Genomic DNA, 13,338 nt, shown 5'->3' on the forward strand with positions numbered 1-13,338 from the left:
CTCTGCGGCAAGCGTTTTTCAACGCATGATGCATTCCCTTTTCAAAGACTTAAAGCATGTCCACTTCTTCCAAGATGACATCTTGATTACAGGCATAGATGAGCTTGAACACAATTCTAATTTGTCAAAAGTTTTACAAATTTTATCAACTGCTGGTCTTACTTTGAGAAAAGACAAATGTCAGTTCTTGTTAACCGAAATTGACTACTTGGGGTACACTATTTCTCAGAATGGTGTTAAACCAAAGGAAGATCTTCTAAAAGCAATCAAGTGTGCCCCTATTCCTACTGACAAAGACCAACTCAAGTCGTTTCTTGGTTTAGTGGAGTACTACTCCAAATTTGTTCCTAATTTCTCACATAAAACTGAACCTTTACGTACATTACTTAGGAAATGTGTGCATTTCGAGTGGGGAACTAAACAGTCCCAAGCTTTTGAACTGGTTAAAAGTGATATTATCAATGCAGGCATTTTGACAACTTTTGAACCAGGTAGGGATACCTATGTTACAGTTGATGCAAGTGCATATGGTATTGGTGCTGTGTTGTCTCAGAGGTGTGGAGGAAGTGAGAAAACTGTAGCGTTTGCTTCGCGCTGCCTCAATTCCTCTGAGCGTAACTACGCAGTCATCGAGCGAGAGGCTCTAGCCGCTGTATGGGGCGTTTCGCACTTTCGTACCTATTTGTGGGGTACGATGTTTTGTCTAAGAACTGACCATAAGCCCCTTCTCAAAATTCTGTCACCGGGTGGGGCTAATAATGGTTCTCCCCGCCTAATGAAGTTTGCTGCCAAGTTACAGGACTATACTTATAAATTAGAGCACATCTCTGGTTGGAGGAACACACAAGCGGATTGCTCATCACGTCTTCCTGTTTTTTCGGAGTGTGTTGGTGAGGATTTGGAGGATGAGAGTGTCTGTTTAATTGCTGCCTTTGAGGATGTTTGTTCTGAGTTTCACTCTATCTCTAGAGAAGAATGGCATCAAGCTGTCTTGGAGGATGCTGATTTTGGTGAGTTGGTTGATGCTATTCGTTTGGGATGGAGAAGGGAAGGGAATGTTAAACCTTCTCTGCGTCCCTTTGTCAAATTACAAGAAGAGTTGAGTTTGGGTGTTTCCGATGATTTGGTGTTACGTGGTGAGAGGTTTGTTCCACCATCCTCTCTTAGGAGGAAAGTCTTTTGTTTAGCTCATGAGGGACATCTCGGGCAAAACATGACTCTTAAGAGGATTAAAAAAAACTTTTGGTGGCCTGGAGTTGACGAAGATGTGCGTAGGTGGGTTGAGTCTTGTCTTCTGTGTAAAGAGAGTGAAAAGAGGTTGAAGATCTCCTCTCCTCCACAGGGCTCCATTGTCAGCTCTTGTGTCATGCCTTGGGATAAGTTATGTTTAGATTTCATTGGTCCCATGGAATCCTTACCTGCTGATTGTAGGTTTGCTTTAGTTCTCGTTGACGTATCCTCTAGGTGGTTGTGTGTAGAGTTTGAGGAATATCACCACTGATGCTGTTATAAAACAGTTAAGGTCTCTATTTCTTAAGGAAAGCTTTCCGAAAATCCTTGTTACTGATAATGGCACCCAACTCACGTCGTCCTCCATGCATTCCTTCTTAGCCAATCATGGAATTCAACACATTTGCACTTCCCTTTACAACCCCCAGATTAATGGTTTGGTGGAACGGATGAATCGTTTGATTAAGGGTACCATACAGTTGTCGGTGCAAGGACAAAAAGATGTACGCAGGGCGGTGGAAGATATGGTGTGGTCTTACAATACCACAGCCCATGGAGTTACTGATTTGGTCCCGTTTGAATGCATGCGTGGCAGAACTCCCAGAACCAAGCTAGTCCCGCAGTGGCTATGGGAAGGAAATGTTGCTTCTAAGGTAGTTCCTGGAAAGGTGGGTAGAGTTGAAGTGGGCGACTTGGTCAAAATCAAGTTGGGGCGTAGGGAGTTTGGCATGAATAAGTTTTCCGATCCCATGAGGGTTAAGGAAGTACATAAATGGCATGTTGTGCTAGAGAACGGGCAAAATTGGAATTTCCGCAGGATTGCCTTGTACGCCAAGAAGGAGGTTTCTGATGGGGAAGTGGTCGAGCAATCATCCAGGGATGTGTCCTTGAGGGGCGACTCTCTCCTCGGGGGTTCCCAAGTTGCTTCAGGTTCTTCTCAGGGCACCTTTCAGTTGCCAGACTCTTTCCCTGTTATACCCACTTGTTCTAAGAAGTTTTCTTCTGTTCCTGGGCTTTCACAAGGAGTGCCCTCTAGTTTGGGTCGCACTTCTTATGGAAGAACTCTTCGTGTTCCTAAGAAATTTGATGAATTTGTCAGATATTGATTTTTCTTATTCTCTGTTCTTCTCTCTTCTTTTTCTTCTCTTCTTTTGGTGTTCTTTCTCTTCTTCCTTTCTTGTTTTTTTTAATGTTTTTTTTTCTCTTTAAGGGGAGGAGATATGTTGTGCCTCTCATTTTAATGTCATCACAGTTTTCTAAGCTTAGAGTGTTATGCCAGCATGTATTCTGTATTCTCATACCTGTATGGTTCCATGTTCTGCATTCTGATCCTGGCGGTTGCTGAGGCAGGATGGTTGATACTTGTACTGCTGTGCTTCCTGAATAAACTCACCTTTTACCAGCTTCTGGACCACGACTCCTCTCTTCAGGGCCCTAATAGAATCCACTTTGTTGACTGTAAACTGTTAGAGGACCGGACCGTCTAGGAAGGAGACCGTTGAAGAAGTGAGAAAAAGTGTCACTGTAGATGTGGAACAGTTCCTTGGTGGAACTGGATGATTCAGTGATGTGGATCTAGAGGTATTCCTCCTCTGCTCCTGAAATGGACCTGGCAAACCATGTGAGATCTCATGGCGGTTTGGTTTTATTCCAGTGGGGCAGACAATCTCTCACCCTTTTGTTCGATTTTGCGGGAGAGCTTTAACTCTAGGGCACTAAGATATTAAGATTCTGGGCTGGCTTGAATTCCAGGTGAGCTGAGATAGCTGGCGTCTCTAGGGAAGGGCCTCGGGTTCCCAACAGGAGTTGGAAATACTTCCAGTTGTATTGTAAGGCTTCACTGCAAAGTGTTTAAGAATCTTAAAAGCTTGCTCTACAAAGTTTGTTTTCAATATGGAATAGACTATGAAGTGAATGAACCAGGACAGCAAAGCAAGGGGATTTCTATGATCTGTAGCTCAGATATTAAGAACAATAAACAGACCATATACATGCTCATGGCTTGGCTTCCTAAGGAACTGGCCCAGGCACTCCAAGTCATGCAACACCATCAGCACCCTGCATTCTTGTGCTTGTGGATTGATTGTTCTCTTTCAAAATAATGACTAAAACTGAATATGCCGAATATTATGAGCTACAAAGTGAGTGACCGGTGCCCCACATGACATGCCTCTTGGTAGCGAAGGGGGTGTTTGTGTCTGGGGATTCAGATATAATAAACCAATGAAAAGTACCTCCCTACTTATCTTAAGTTTCTTGGCTTTCCAAGCCCCTGATTTCCTTGCTGGGTTTCTTTGAGAGTTCTCCTCTAGCTTATGGTATCTAACGAAGCTCCCTTTTGGTTTGCAGGTGACGTGGGTAGTGAAACAAGCTTGTAAAGCGCTGGATGTCGTGGACCAGGAAGTGCTAATCAGTTACCTGCCCTTGAGCCATGTTGCAGCTCAACTCCTGGACCTCTGGCTACCCATATTTAGTGGAGGAACTACATATTTTGCAGACCCGGACGCCCTCAAGGTAAATGCAGAGGAGCTAAACCTCTATGTGTAGGAAGAATACTGACATGAAGATTGCATCTCATGGGCAACCTGCCCTTTCTTGTGAAGGGTTTACCAGGTATCAACAAACTGATCTTGCTCTTCACCTTGAATAAATATACACGGGAAACAAGTTGGCATTTTGGGGAAGCAAGTCAAGAGTAGAACTGGTGCTCTGGCATTCTCTGGGCAGTGTGTGCTGGAAGGGAGCGTGGTTAGCTTACAAAGTAATGCATGTTTGTACCCCTATTCGCTCAATCTTAGATTGGAGGATCTTCCAGCCAGTTTAAGTGCAGCCTAGTCCTTTAAACCTTGTGTTGTAGATTGGCCAGACGGGTGTAATGTCAAATGTTTCAATCTTGCTTCCACGTCACTGCCTGTGTTGGAAGCTCCAAATTTTATGGCCTGTCAAACACTGTTGGATTCTTATCTTTGTTAGCCAGTGGAAGCCTTCAGGTCTCTCTCTCTCCATAGTGGCACATCAGTACCCATATTATGAAGATCACTTTGTGCATATAATAATTTTTTTCTGATTAATCCTTAATACATTGTTAAATAAAGGTGGTGAATTGAGACCACAACCATTCCCTGCTTCTTCTTTTTGTTCATAGGGCTCCTTGATCACCACACTGCGAGAGGTGCGCCCCACTGGCTTTCTTGGTGTGCCTAGAGTGTGGGAGAAGATCCAAGAACGGATGAAGGCCCTGGGTGCCAAATCTTCTCTCATCCAAAGGAAAGTAGCTGCCTGGGCCAAGAGTGTTGGGCTGCAGGCCAGCTACAATCGCATGAACGGGTAGGGTACGATTGCCTCTTAACCGGATGATTCTTGCATTTTTCAATGCCTTTTTCTTAAACACTTTTGATACTTCCATTAGACATGTGAAGGCAATGTGTCCAGAAAGCATGGTATTTCATCCTATTTTTAATGTGGGTTGTCCATGTTAATGCCACAACTTTGATTATCTTTATCTTAATAAGATGCACTCATTATCAGGACCTGGCTTTTCTTGTGGCATAGTACTAAAACTAAAATGCTGTCTTATCCAGAAGAATCCCTCTCCATAGGCAGGATCCTTGTGACCAATTTCTGTAAAGATGTTTGCTTCTGTGTATAGTATAATATACTATTTATTGCCATTGAGCGTTGTGGTAAGCCATGATTCACAAGAGGCAAACCCTTGTGTGGGTCATGATGCCCCTCCCCTCCCTCAATAATGGTAACAGATAGCACATTTCTCGATGTGGATGTGTGGTTTATGCTATACATTATTATTGTGCTTATTCAGTACTTTCAAAAAAGGCGAACAAGATGACAAGGGCCCCCTCCCTGAGCCATGGATCGGGCCAGGAACCCCATCCCCCTGCACTGCTGTAAAGATTATATTCCCTACCCGCATTCTCCCAGGCAGGGAACACAACTGTGTTCTGGCCCAGGCTGTAGCACAAAAATAAGCAACTCCCACCCAGACTTGAGCTAAGGGTAATGGAGCCAGCTCCTGCCGGGACCCAGGACGGGTGTTTGATGGTGAGCCGATGGGAGCCTGAGTTGGCACCCACTATGGGTGCTGGCTGGGCAGCCTGCAGGTGCCTTGGGGTTTCCACTGAACCCCCAACTTAAAAACAAAAAAAAGTGTGTACCACAGAATCCATGATTAAAACAAAAAATGGCTAGCTCCCGCCACAGTGCTTGCTGGTGAGCTGGCAGGACCTGCCCAGCCTTGGTAAGTCTAGGATCACCATGTTTTTGGTGGCAGATGGAGGAGAGCGATCCTATGCCTGACCTTTTGTACTCCGAAGGAGAAAGATGGGTCTGTGGAAGGAGTAATCCTTTCTCCCAGTTTAACTCCTGAATAGCAGAGAGACTGCCACCAAGTGTTCGGACAGTACTCCTCTCTTTTCTCCCTTACTGCTGGGACTATCCACCAGTTTACCCATGTTGTGGAAATAGGGGACAACTTCCCTCGTAAGAATAAATCTTACAGGTTGTTGGACAAGGTGAGGGCCAGCATTAAGGGTGAGGTCTATAAAATGCTGTAGTTGGCGGTAACTGAACTCTCCAGTAGCCCCTGGTTCAGTCCAGTGGTTCTGGAAAAGCTGCCCCACCGGAAACCACACCTGAACTGAGGTTCTCTAGGAGTGCTAAACTCAGTGACAAAGACTTGCTCATCCCATCCCCCAGACTGATTAACTTTTTGACTGGTGAGGGGCTGCCCAGTACATAAGGGTACTGGTATATCACCCTAACAGAAGGTGCCAATGAGAGGCAAGCCTTCTCCTCTCAGGAGGGCCACTACCAATTTTGTGTGATACTCTTTAGACTCAATATTTCCCCTGCCACCTTCAAGAACGATGGCGAGCCAGGTCCTACCTGGATGGCAGTTCTCTTCACTAGCAATTGGAAGGACCACCTTTTTCACCTCCAGGAAATGCTGCAGGCTCAGAAACTGGCAGGCCTTACTATTAAGGCCAGTAAGTGCCAGATAGGACGCAGTATGTGGTGTACTTAGTACCCTGGTGGGCAGGGCTAAGAGGCAGCCCCTCCAGGCCAAGATAGACTATCATTGCCTAGGAGGCTGCCAAAATCCAGACTGAGGCCAGAGCATTCCTGGGCCTCACTGGGTACTTCAGGAGGTTTATCAGGGGATATGGCACCATTGTTGCCCCCTAATCGGACTGACTACGGGCCCTCAGGTGGCTGATGCAAATGAGGGGCGAGAATCAAATTGTTGAGGTGGCCCATTTTACTACAGGGTCGGACAGAGACCAGGCGTAGACCAAACCAATGCTGACGGTCTATCCAGGTTTTTCCAGCTTAGTGACGAGGAACTCTCTAGAGGTTGGATAGATCTCCCCACTTTCAGCTGGGGACACATGTTAGACCAGTCATCCTTAGGGTGGTCTTGCACCAACCGTTTTGGCTGCTTACCTCCCCTTTTTCTCTACCTTTCTTTTTAGGCCTTAGGACTCTGAGCACTTTACCACTGTTGACCAGTGCTAGAGTGCATGTGCTTCTCTCCTAAACATAGTAACATTAGTGTATACACTTTTGGCTTATTTATTTAACTTGTAAGTCCCTTTTAAAGTGGTATACCATATACCCAGCGCATGTAAATTAAATGCTAGTAGTGGGCCTGCAGCAGTGATTGTGCAACCCGCACAAGTAGTCTTTCAAACCTATCTCAGGCCCCACACTGCATGGTCTATGGATGCAGTTAACTGCCATCTTCTACTTGACATATAAAACCCTTTTTCCAAGCCTTAAACTCCTCTTTCATTACACATGTCACCCTTAAGGTAGGACCTAGGTAGTCCTAAGGGCAGAGTGCTGCGTAGCTAAAAGGTAGGACATGTACTTTTAAGTTTTACATGTCCTGTTATTGAAAACAGCTACGTTTGTTTTTCACTACTGTTGGGCCCACTGCTCTCATAGGCTAGCATTTGGAATTCCTTATAACACTTTTAAGATGTAATTCCTGATTAGAAAGGAGTAACTGCAGCATGTTTCATATCTTTGGATTTAGCATTCCCGTTTGAGAAATGCCACTTTTGCTGCTGTGTGTGCCTTGCAGCCTGTCTCCAATACACATCTGAGATGGGTGACCGGTACACTTTGTGTATTCTCACTAGGCAGCCACAAACAAAGGAAGGGTGGGTATGACAGAGAACTCTTCATTTATCTACTTTCTGATTGCTCTTCCTGAGTCGGGAGGGGGAGCAGACACCTGAATAAGCAGCATCCTGTGTCTCACACAAACTGCGTGATTACCCCTAACAGATAGTCCGGCAGACAGGGCTGGAATGAAAGGGGACCATTGCATTTCAAGGGTCTGCTTTGAAGTAACCCACACTTCAAAGGTGCATTTGGGTAGAAGTACTGGGCCCGACCCTTCCAAGATAGTTCACTACTGGACTTGTGAAGAACTCTGCCAGGAGTAAAGACTGCTGTGCTACAGGGATTGCCACTTTGCCTGACTGCTGCCGTGAAGCAACTTATTTATTCTTAGCTGAGCTGCCCTGCTGCCTGCTGATCTCTGCTCTGCTGAGGACAAGAACTAGACCCATTTCACTTGAACCCATAGTGACTCGAAGGACTTACTGGGTTTCCGCTGTTTCTAAAGTCTCAATGACATCAAAGACATCCTTCAACCCTGCTGATGGACTCTGTCATCTGTGAGTCATACTATGCCTGAGTGGACAATCCAGTCCTGGTCTTTAGAAATGGGTTCTGCTGCTGTGACAACTTTGCTCCGATCAGAACTGTCACAGTGTCCTTCGGCACCAATGCTGTGCCGATCTAAAGACAACTCTGCGTGGCCCAAAGATGCAGGACCCAACTGCGAGGTTATACGCATCACCTGCATCATAAAGGGTTTATACACCAAAGCCTTCTGTGACTGCATGAATATGAACCAACGCATTGTTTACAATCACAAGATCGACACATAGCCTCCCCTGCTCATTGCAGCCTGTCGTCGATGCTTGCTCCATCTAAAAGCGGTACAAAAGGGGGTGGTGATGGACGGAGCATCTGAACCAATCAAACACTCACACCCAGTCAAAAGATCTGGGTTTAATCCATCACCGTTCTTTAGCCCACTCTGCCACACCAGTTCAGACATGGCTATATGCAAATCAGTCTGACCCTGTGCCTCATGGGAACAGTCCAGCCCGAACTGCCAAGCCATGTCTTCCCTGGACCGGAAACAATCTTCCGAGGACCGGTTTCTGGCACTCCAGCCGTCTTCAGCCCGGCTTGCTTGAATCCAGTGGCAAAGTGAACAAGGGACTCACGTCTGAGCATACCCTGCCACACTTATGGCGGCCAAAAGCGGTACAAAAGGGGTGGTGATGGACGGAGCATCTGAATCAATCAAACACTCGCACCCAGTCAAAAGATCTGGGTTTAATCCACCCCTCCCCCCCCTTTTGTACTGCTCCATCTAAGGCACTTTGTTAGTGGGCCCAGTGTGAGTCCTGTAGCGGACCTGCTCTCCATCGTGGTCGGCCTGAACTTTGTATTTGTCCTGGTCTAGTGCGACCTCAAATAACCCCTTAACTCTAGTGACTTTTGAGCAGTATTTTTGCTTTATTCTTGAAAGTCATAACTCTGGTTCTACTTATTGGATTTGGGGCACTTTGGTCTTGAATGCCTCATAACAATATTCTTTATTTTTCTAAACATGTGTGGAGGTGTGTGTGGCCTAACAACATGGCTGGCTAGACGTGTCTTTGCGCTGCTCCTGCCCCAACTGAAGACATCCTAAGCTTATCCTGGCGAGATAGTGACCCTCAATGCCCTGAAGTGATACCGGAACCCCCCTGAGTTTCTGGATCCCGATGGGGGTGAAAAATAGTGGCCTGCGATGACATGTCGGTCGGCCGGAGTCCCGCTGAAATCCTATCCCCCAGTGCACAGCGGCCGCCGGAGTTGGGCTCCGAGCGGAGGACGGCGGCGGACGCCCCCGAGCCTGCCAAACGGAGGTGGAGGTGCCCATGACCCCAAGCGAGGCCCATCAACAGTAGCTGATGGAGGTGAGGCCCCTAGCGGAGGTACCGGTTTCGAGGGACGGCTGCTGCAAGGGAAGCGTGTTGCTGGTACCGAACGCTGGGCGAGACTGGGGCAGAGAGGCATGCTTGCCTCTGTCCCAAGGTGGCTGAGATTCTGGTGCGGCGGCCTCGGAAGACTGCGGAGGGACCGCCGTGAACTGCTTCTGGCCCCATGGTGAGCTGAAAGGGGGCCTGTGATCCTGGGAGTGCCCTGCCACATGGTGGACGGAGACTGCGTCCTAAATGGCGGCCTGCACCAGTAAGGTTAGACCGGGGTGGTGAGGCCTGCCTGCTTCTGCCCAACAGCGATGGAAAATTCTGGTGTGGCAGCCCTGGAAGCATAAGAGGGGACTGCTGTGAACTGACCAGGGCCTCCTGATGAGCTGAGAGGATGCCCAGGATCCAGGGAGTGCCCTGCCGCGTGGTGACCAGGGACTGCGGCCTAAGTGGCGGCCTGCAACAGTAGGACGAGCCAGGGCGGTGCAGCCTGCTTGCCTCTGCCCAACGGCGGCTCTAATCATGGTGCGGAGGCCCTGGAACCCGAAGTGGGGGACCGCAATGAACTACCTCGTGCCTCCAGGAGACATGGTAGGAGGCCCGTTACCCTGGGGGTGTCCTGCCGCATGGTGCCCAGAGACTGCGGCCTAAGCGGTGGCCTGCAACAGTAGGGGGCAGAAGCGTCCGCAGTGAACCGGGAGGCGCCACGGGCCTGCAAGATCGGGCATGGAGCTGCTGGCCTGCGATGGAGACTCCAACACAGGAGGTGAGGGGCTTCCTGCCCGGGCAAGACCTGGAACGCTCGCTCCTCTGGCCCATGCCGCAGACTTTAGCTGGGATGGTGTGGAGACACACACCCCCATAACGCGTGGGATCTCATAGTGCTGGAGGGGCCACGGGGCAGAAAGACAGGTCCTGAGCTGCCAGCTCTTCCGGTCTGGGACAGGCTCCGCCTAAGTTGGCGGGGGGCCTCTCCCACATACTACACAGGCTTCCCCACTGTCGAAGGGGCTGGGACGCACAAGTAAAGACCAGACGCACGAGCTCCGCGAAGTGGCAAATCCTTGAGTTCAACGGAGTGGCAGTTTGCGCGGATAGATCCGGTAGGGCCACATAGCTATCCTAACCAACAGAAGGCGTGACTGGAGAAATATCACCAAGGACCAGGATTCTGGTTTGATGATGGGAGAGTACGCCTGAGGGGGGACCCCAGTGGAATTACATAAGACATAACTGTTGTTGGCCTGATGGGGCTCCAAAAAACAATATAGCAATGCCGCGCTGGACATGGGGAAAGACAGGCCCCTTAGAGGCGTCCAAACAAATAAAATAATGTAATATACGGTTCCGGGCCCGGCAGTGGCAGACCGCCGCAGAACAGTCCCAGACCAAGAATCTCATCAAGATGCAGCGGCCCAAGACAAGGCTGACATACTGACAGCAATTCGTGACTACAGAATGGCGCTGGAATCCAAAATAGACGGAATGGCATTGACATCAACCACCTGCGCCTAGACCTCAGAAAGTGGCGGATAGGGTTAATCTAACCGAAGGTGACCTGAATGATTTGCAGACAGAGGTCCGACAGCTAAGAGAAACAATGACGACCCTTCGTGACCACACAGCTTGGCTGGAAGATAGGGCGGACGATGCGGAAGGGCCGGTCGTGGAGAAACAACCTCCGTTTTTGGGGATTCCCGGTAAAGGCGGAGGGTCCGGCGGCGGACCTTTTCCTGGAAGACTGGATTTGCACAACATTTCCAAACCTCCGACTCTCATAAAATGTTTGCAGTAGAGGGCCCATAGATCTCTTGAGGGGGGCCTCCGCAACCCAGAGCCCTTCCCAGAGCCATGATCGCTCGAATGTTGAACTTTAGAGACAGGGACGTTATCCTGCAAGATATCCGCACTATTGGCCACCCAGATTTGAAAACCAGGATGTCCACATCTTCCTGCACTACATGAAAAAGGTGCTGGATATGCGTAATGGCTTCCTGGGTGTCAAACGTCGGATGCGAAACCGCAACATTAAAAATAGCCTTGTCTCCGGCCAGGCTTAGAGTACAGTATGACGGCAAGGTGTGTTTCTTTGATAACCCAGCGGAGGCAACAGACTGGATGGGCTCGTAGGGCTTGGCCGGTCATGACCAAAACCACGGCTGGCAGGAACAGAGGAGGTGGAGTGAACAGCAGCAAAACCGACAAAGACACAAGGAGGAACAACAGTCGAGAACCCAGGATCCAGTGGATGGAGGACGTATCATGGTGGAACCAGATGGCTCACTCCTCACGGAGCGGGAGACGATTCCCACGCAAAACCAGTTCTCTGGTACAAGAAACACAATCGGACCTGGAGGGGTGCCACCACCGGGTGAGAGGGGGCTCTGGGGATGGCTGACTGGTGAACTAGGAGCTGTGGTCGAGGGGGTCTGGGTCATGGACACATTGAGTACATGCTCTGCACCATGCTCTGCACCAAGGGGCACTGGACTTAATTGAGGGACTTGAATGGGGGGAGGCAGGGGCCCGGGGACACATGGGGGGGGGGATTGGGAGAATAGTTTTTTGCTATCTTGCTAATGTACCCTTTTGGAATGGCCGGCTGTAGTGTGCTGAGGTGACCCAGCGAGACTATTGTCGGGCGGGGCCACGTGGTGCCAGTCAGTTGGTTACATTTTGGTGGTTGAGAAGGGTTTTTTTTTTTTTTTAAATCTTGCGAAAGTCAGTTCTATGATAATAGTTATTAAAAGGGACGCTGGATGGGCGTAGTGTATGTATAGTGAATATATCTGCCCCGAATAGTGATGATGGGGAGTCTTGGGGCAGTTGGATCTGGATCCAGACATGGAATTGATTATGGCGGGAGATTTTAATTGTGTCCTTGATGGGGAATTAGACAGACACCCCACAAAATTAGACGCCAAACTCAAAACCAGATAAGCGATGGACCAGATGCTCTAGAACTATAGCATATATGGATATATGGCGACATCGCAATCCAGATAGTCGGGTGTACTATGGTCACGCACCTGCTGCCAATACCTATAGTAGACTAGATTACTTTTTTATCCAAAGAGCGGCAGCGCATATGATAGCGGAAACACAATATCTGGCCTGCTACTTGTCCGACCACTCCCCACTACTAATATCGTATTTGCTAGGCCGACCGAAGTCCAAGATACAGCTATGGAGCTTCAACACTGAAGCTTTTGGGGACCCGACCTATAAGGACGCCATATCGAATGGGCTGGAAACCTATGTTGGGACTAATTTGGCCTCTGCTAGTACCAGGGCGATCTAATGGGATGCAATGAAAGTGGTGATACGGGGGGGGGGCTGCAGCTCTACGGAGGTGGGGGTTAAAGTGCTAGAACGAGACCTACGCCGACATGAGGAACCCTTGGCGGCTCTGGAGAAGGAGCTTCCCACGAATAAGGAGGGGTCGGCTCAATGGGAAGACACACAACGGAAGATTAGGGGCATATGGGACTCACTGGGCAAATTCAATAAAAACATGAGCAGGCGTCGCTGGTATACAGAAGGGGATAAGGCGGGCCGGTTGTTAGCGCGGCTGATTAGGGCGGAGACGCAACCCCTCCTGATTTTGGCACTAAAAAAAGGACCTTGGCCGGTTGATCAATACGCAACACGAGATCAAGAAAACATTCTGGACCCACTTATGTAGAATATACTCTGACCCCGACGTCCCAGTGGCCCCCGAGGTGGTGGAGACTTTTCTGGCAGGAGTGGAACTGCCCTGTGTGGACCCAGAGAGTCAAGAGGCTTTAGGAACCCCCTTTAGAGGGGAGGAGATACGGGCGACGATCGCTCATCTGAAAACTGCTAAGTCCCCCGGGATGGATGGCATGGCAGCAGAATTGTATAGGAAATATGATCCCTAAATTGTTAGAAATCACGGAGGAGGCTGGCGAATGTGGACCGCTCCCAAACTCCGTGAGGGAAACATTGATAGTAATGCACCCCAAGGCAGTTCCATCATCGAACGCTGGGTTACTACATGATTAGAGTA

At 48.9% G+C, this 13,338-nt stretch overlaps 1 protein-coding gene across 1 annotated transcript in view; it reads left to right on the plus strand.

The window, feature by feature from the left end:
• The window catches only part of LOC147663327 (long-chain-fatty-acid--CoA ligase ACSBG2-like), a gene marked incomplete at both ends in the record, with an annotated part of 401,356 nt that overhangs the window by 250,394 nt on the left and 137,624 nt on the right, over nt 1-13,338 (plus strand). The window contains 2 exons of the mRNA XM_086950519.1: nt 3,580-3,744; nt 4,376-4,557. Coding sequence (XP_086806645.1) covers nt 3,580-3,744; nt 4,376-4,557 — 347 coding nt within the window. The remainder of the gene's footprint in view (nt 1-3,579; nt 3,745-4,375; nt 4,558-13,338) is intronic.

The sequence above is a fragment of the Lissotriton vulgaris genome, unplaced genomic scaffold (assembly GCF_964263255.1).
Source record: "Lissotriton vulgaris unplaced genomic scaffold, aLisVul1.2 SCAFFOLD_2144, whole genome shotgun sequence".
Classification (NCBI taxonomy): domain Eukaryota; kingdom Metazoa; phylum Chordata; class Amphibia; order Caudata; family Salamandridae; genus Lissotriton; species Lissotriton vulgaris.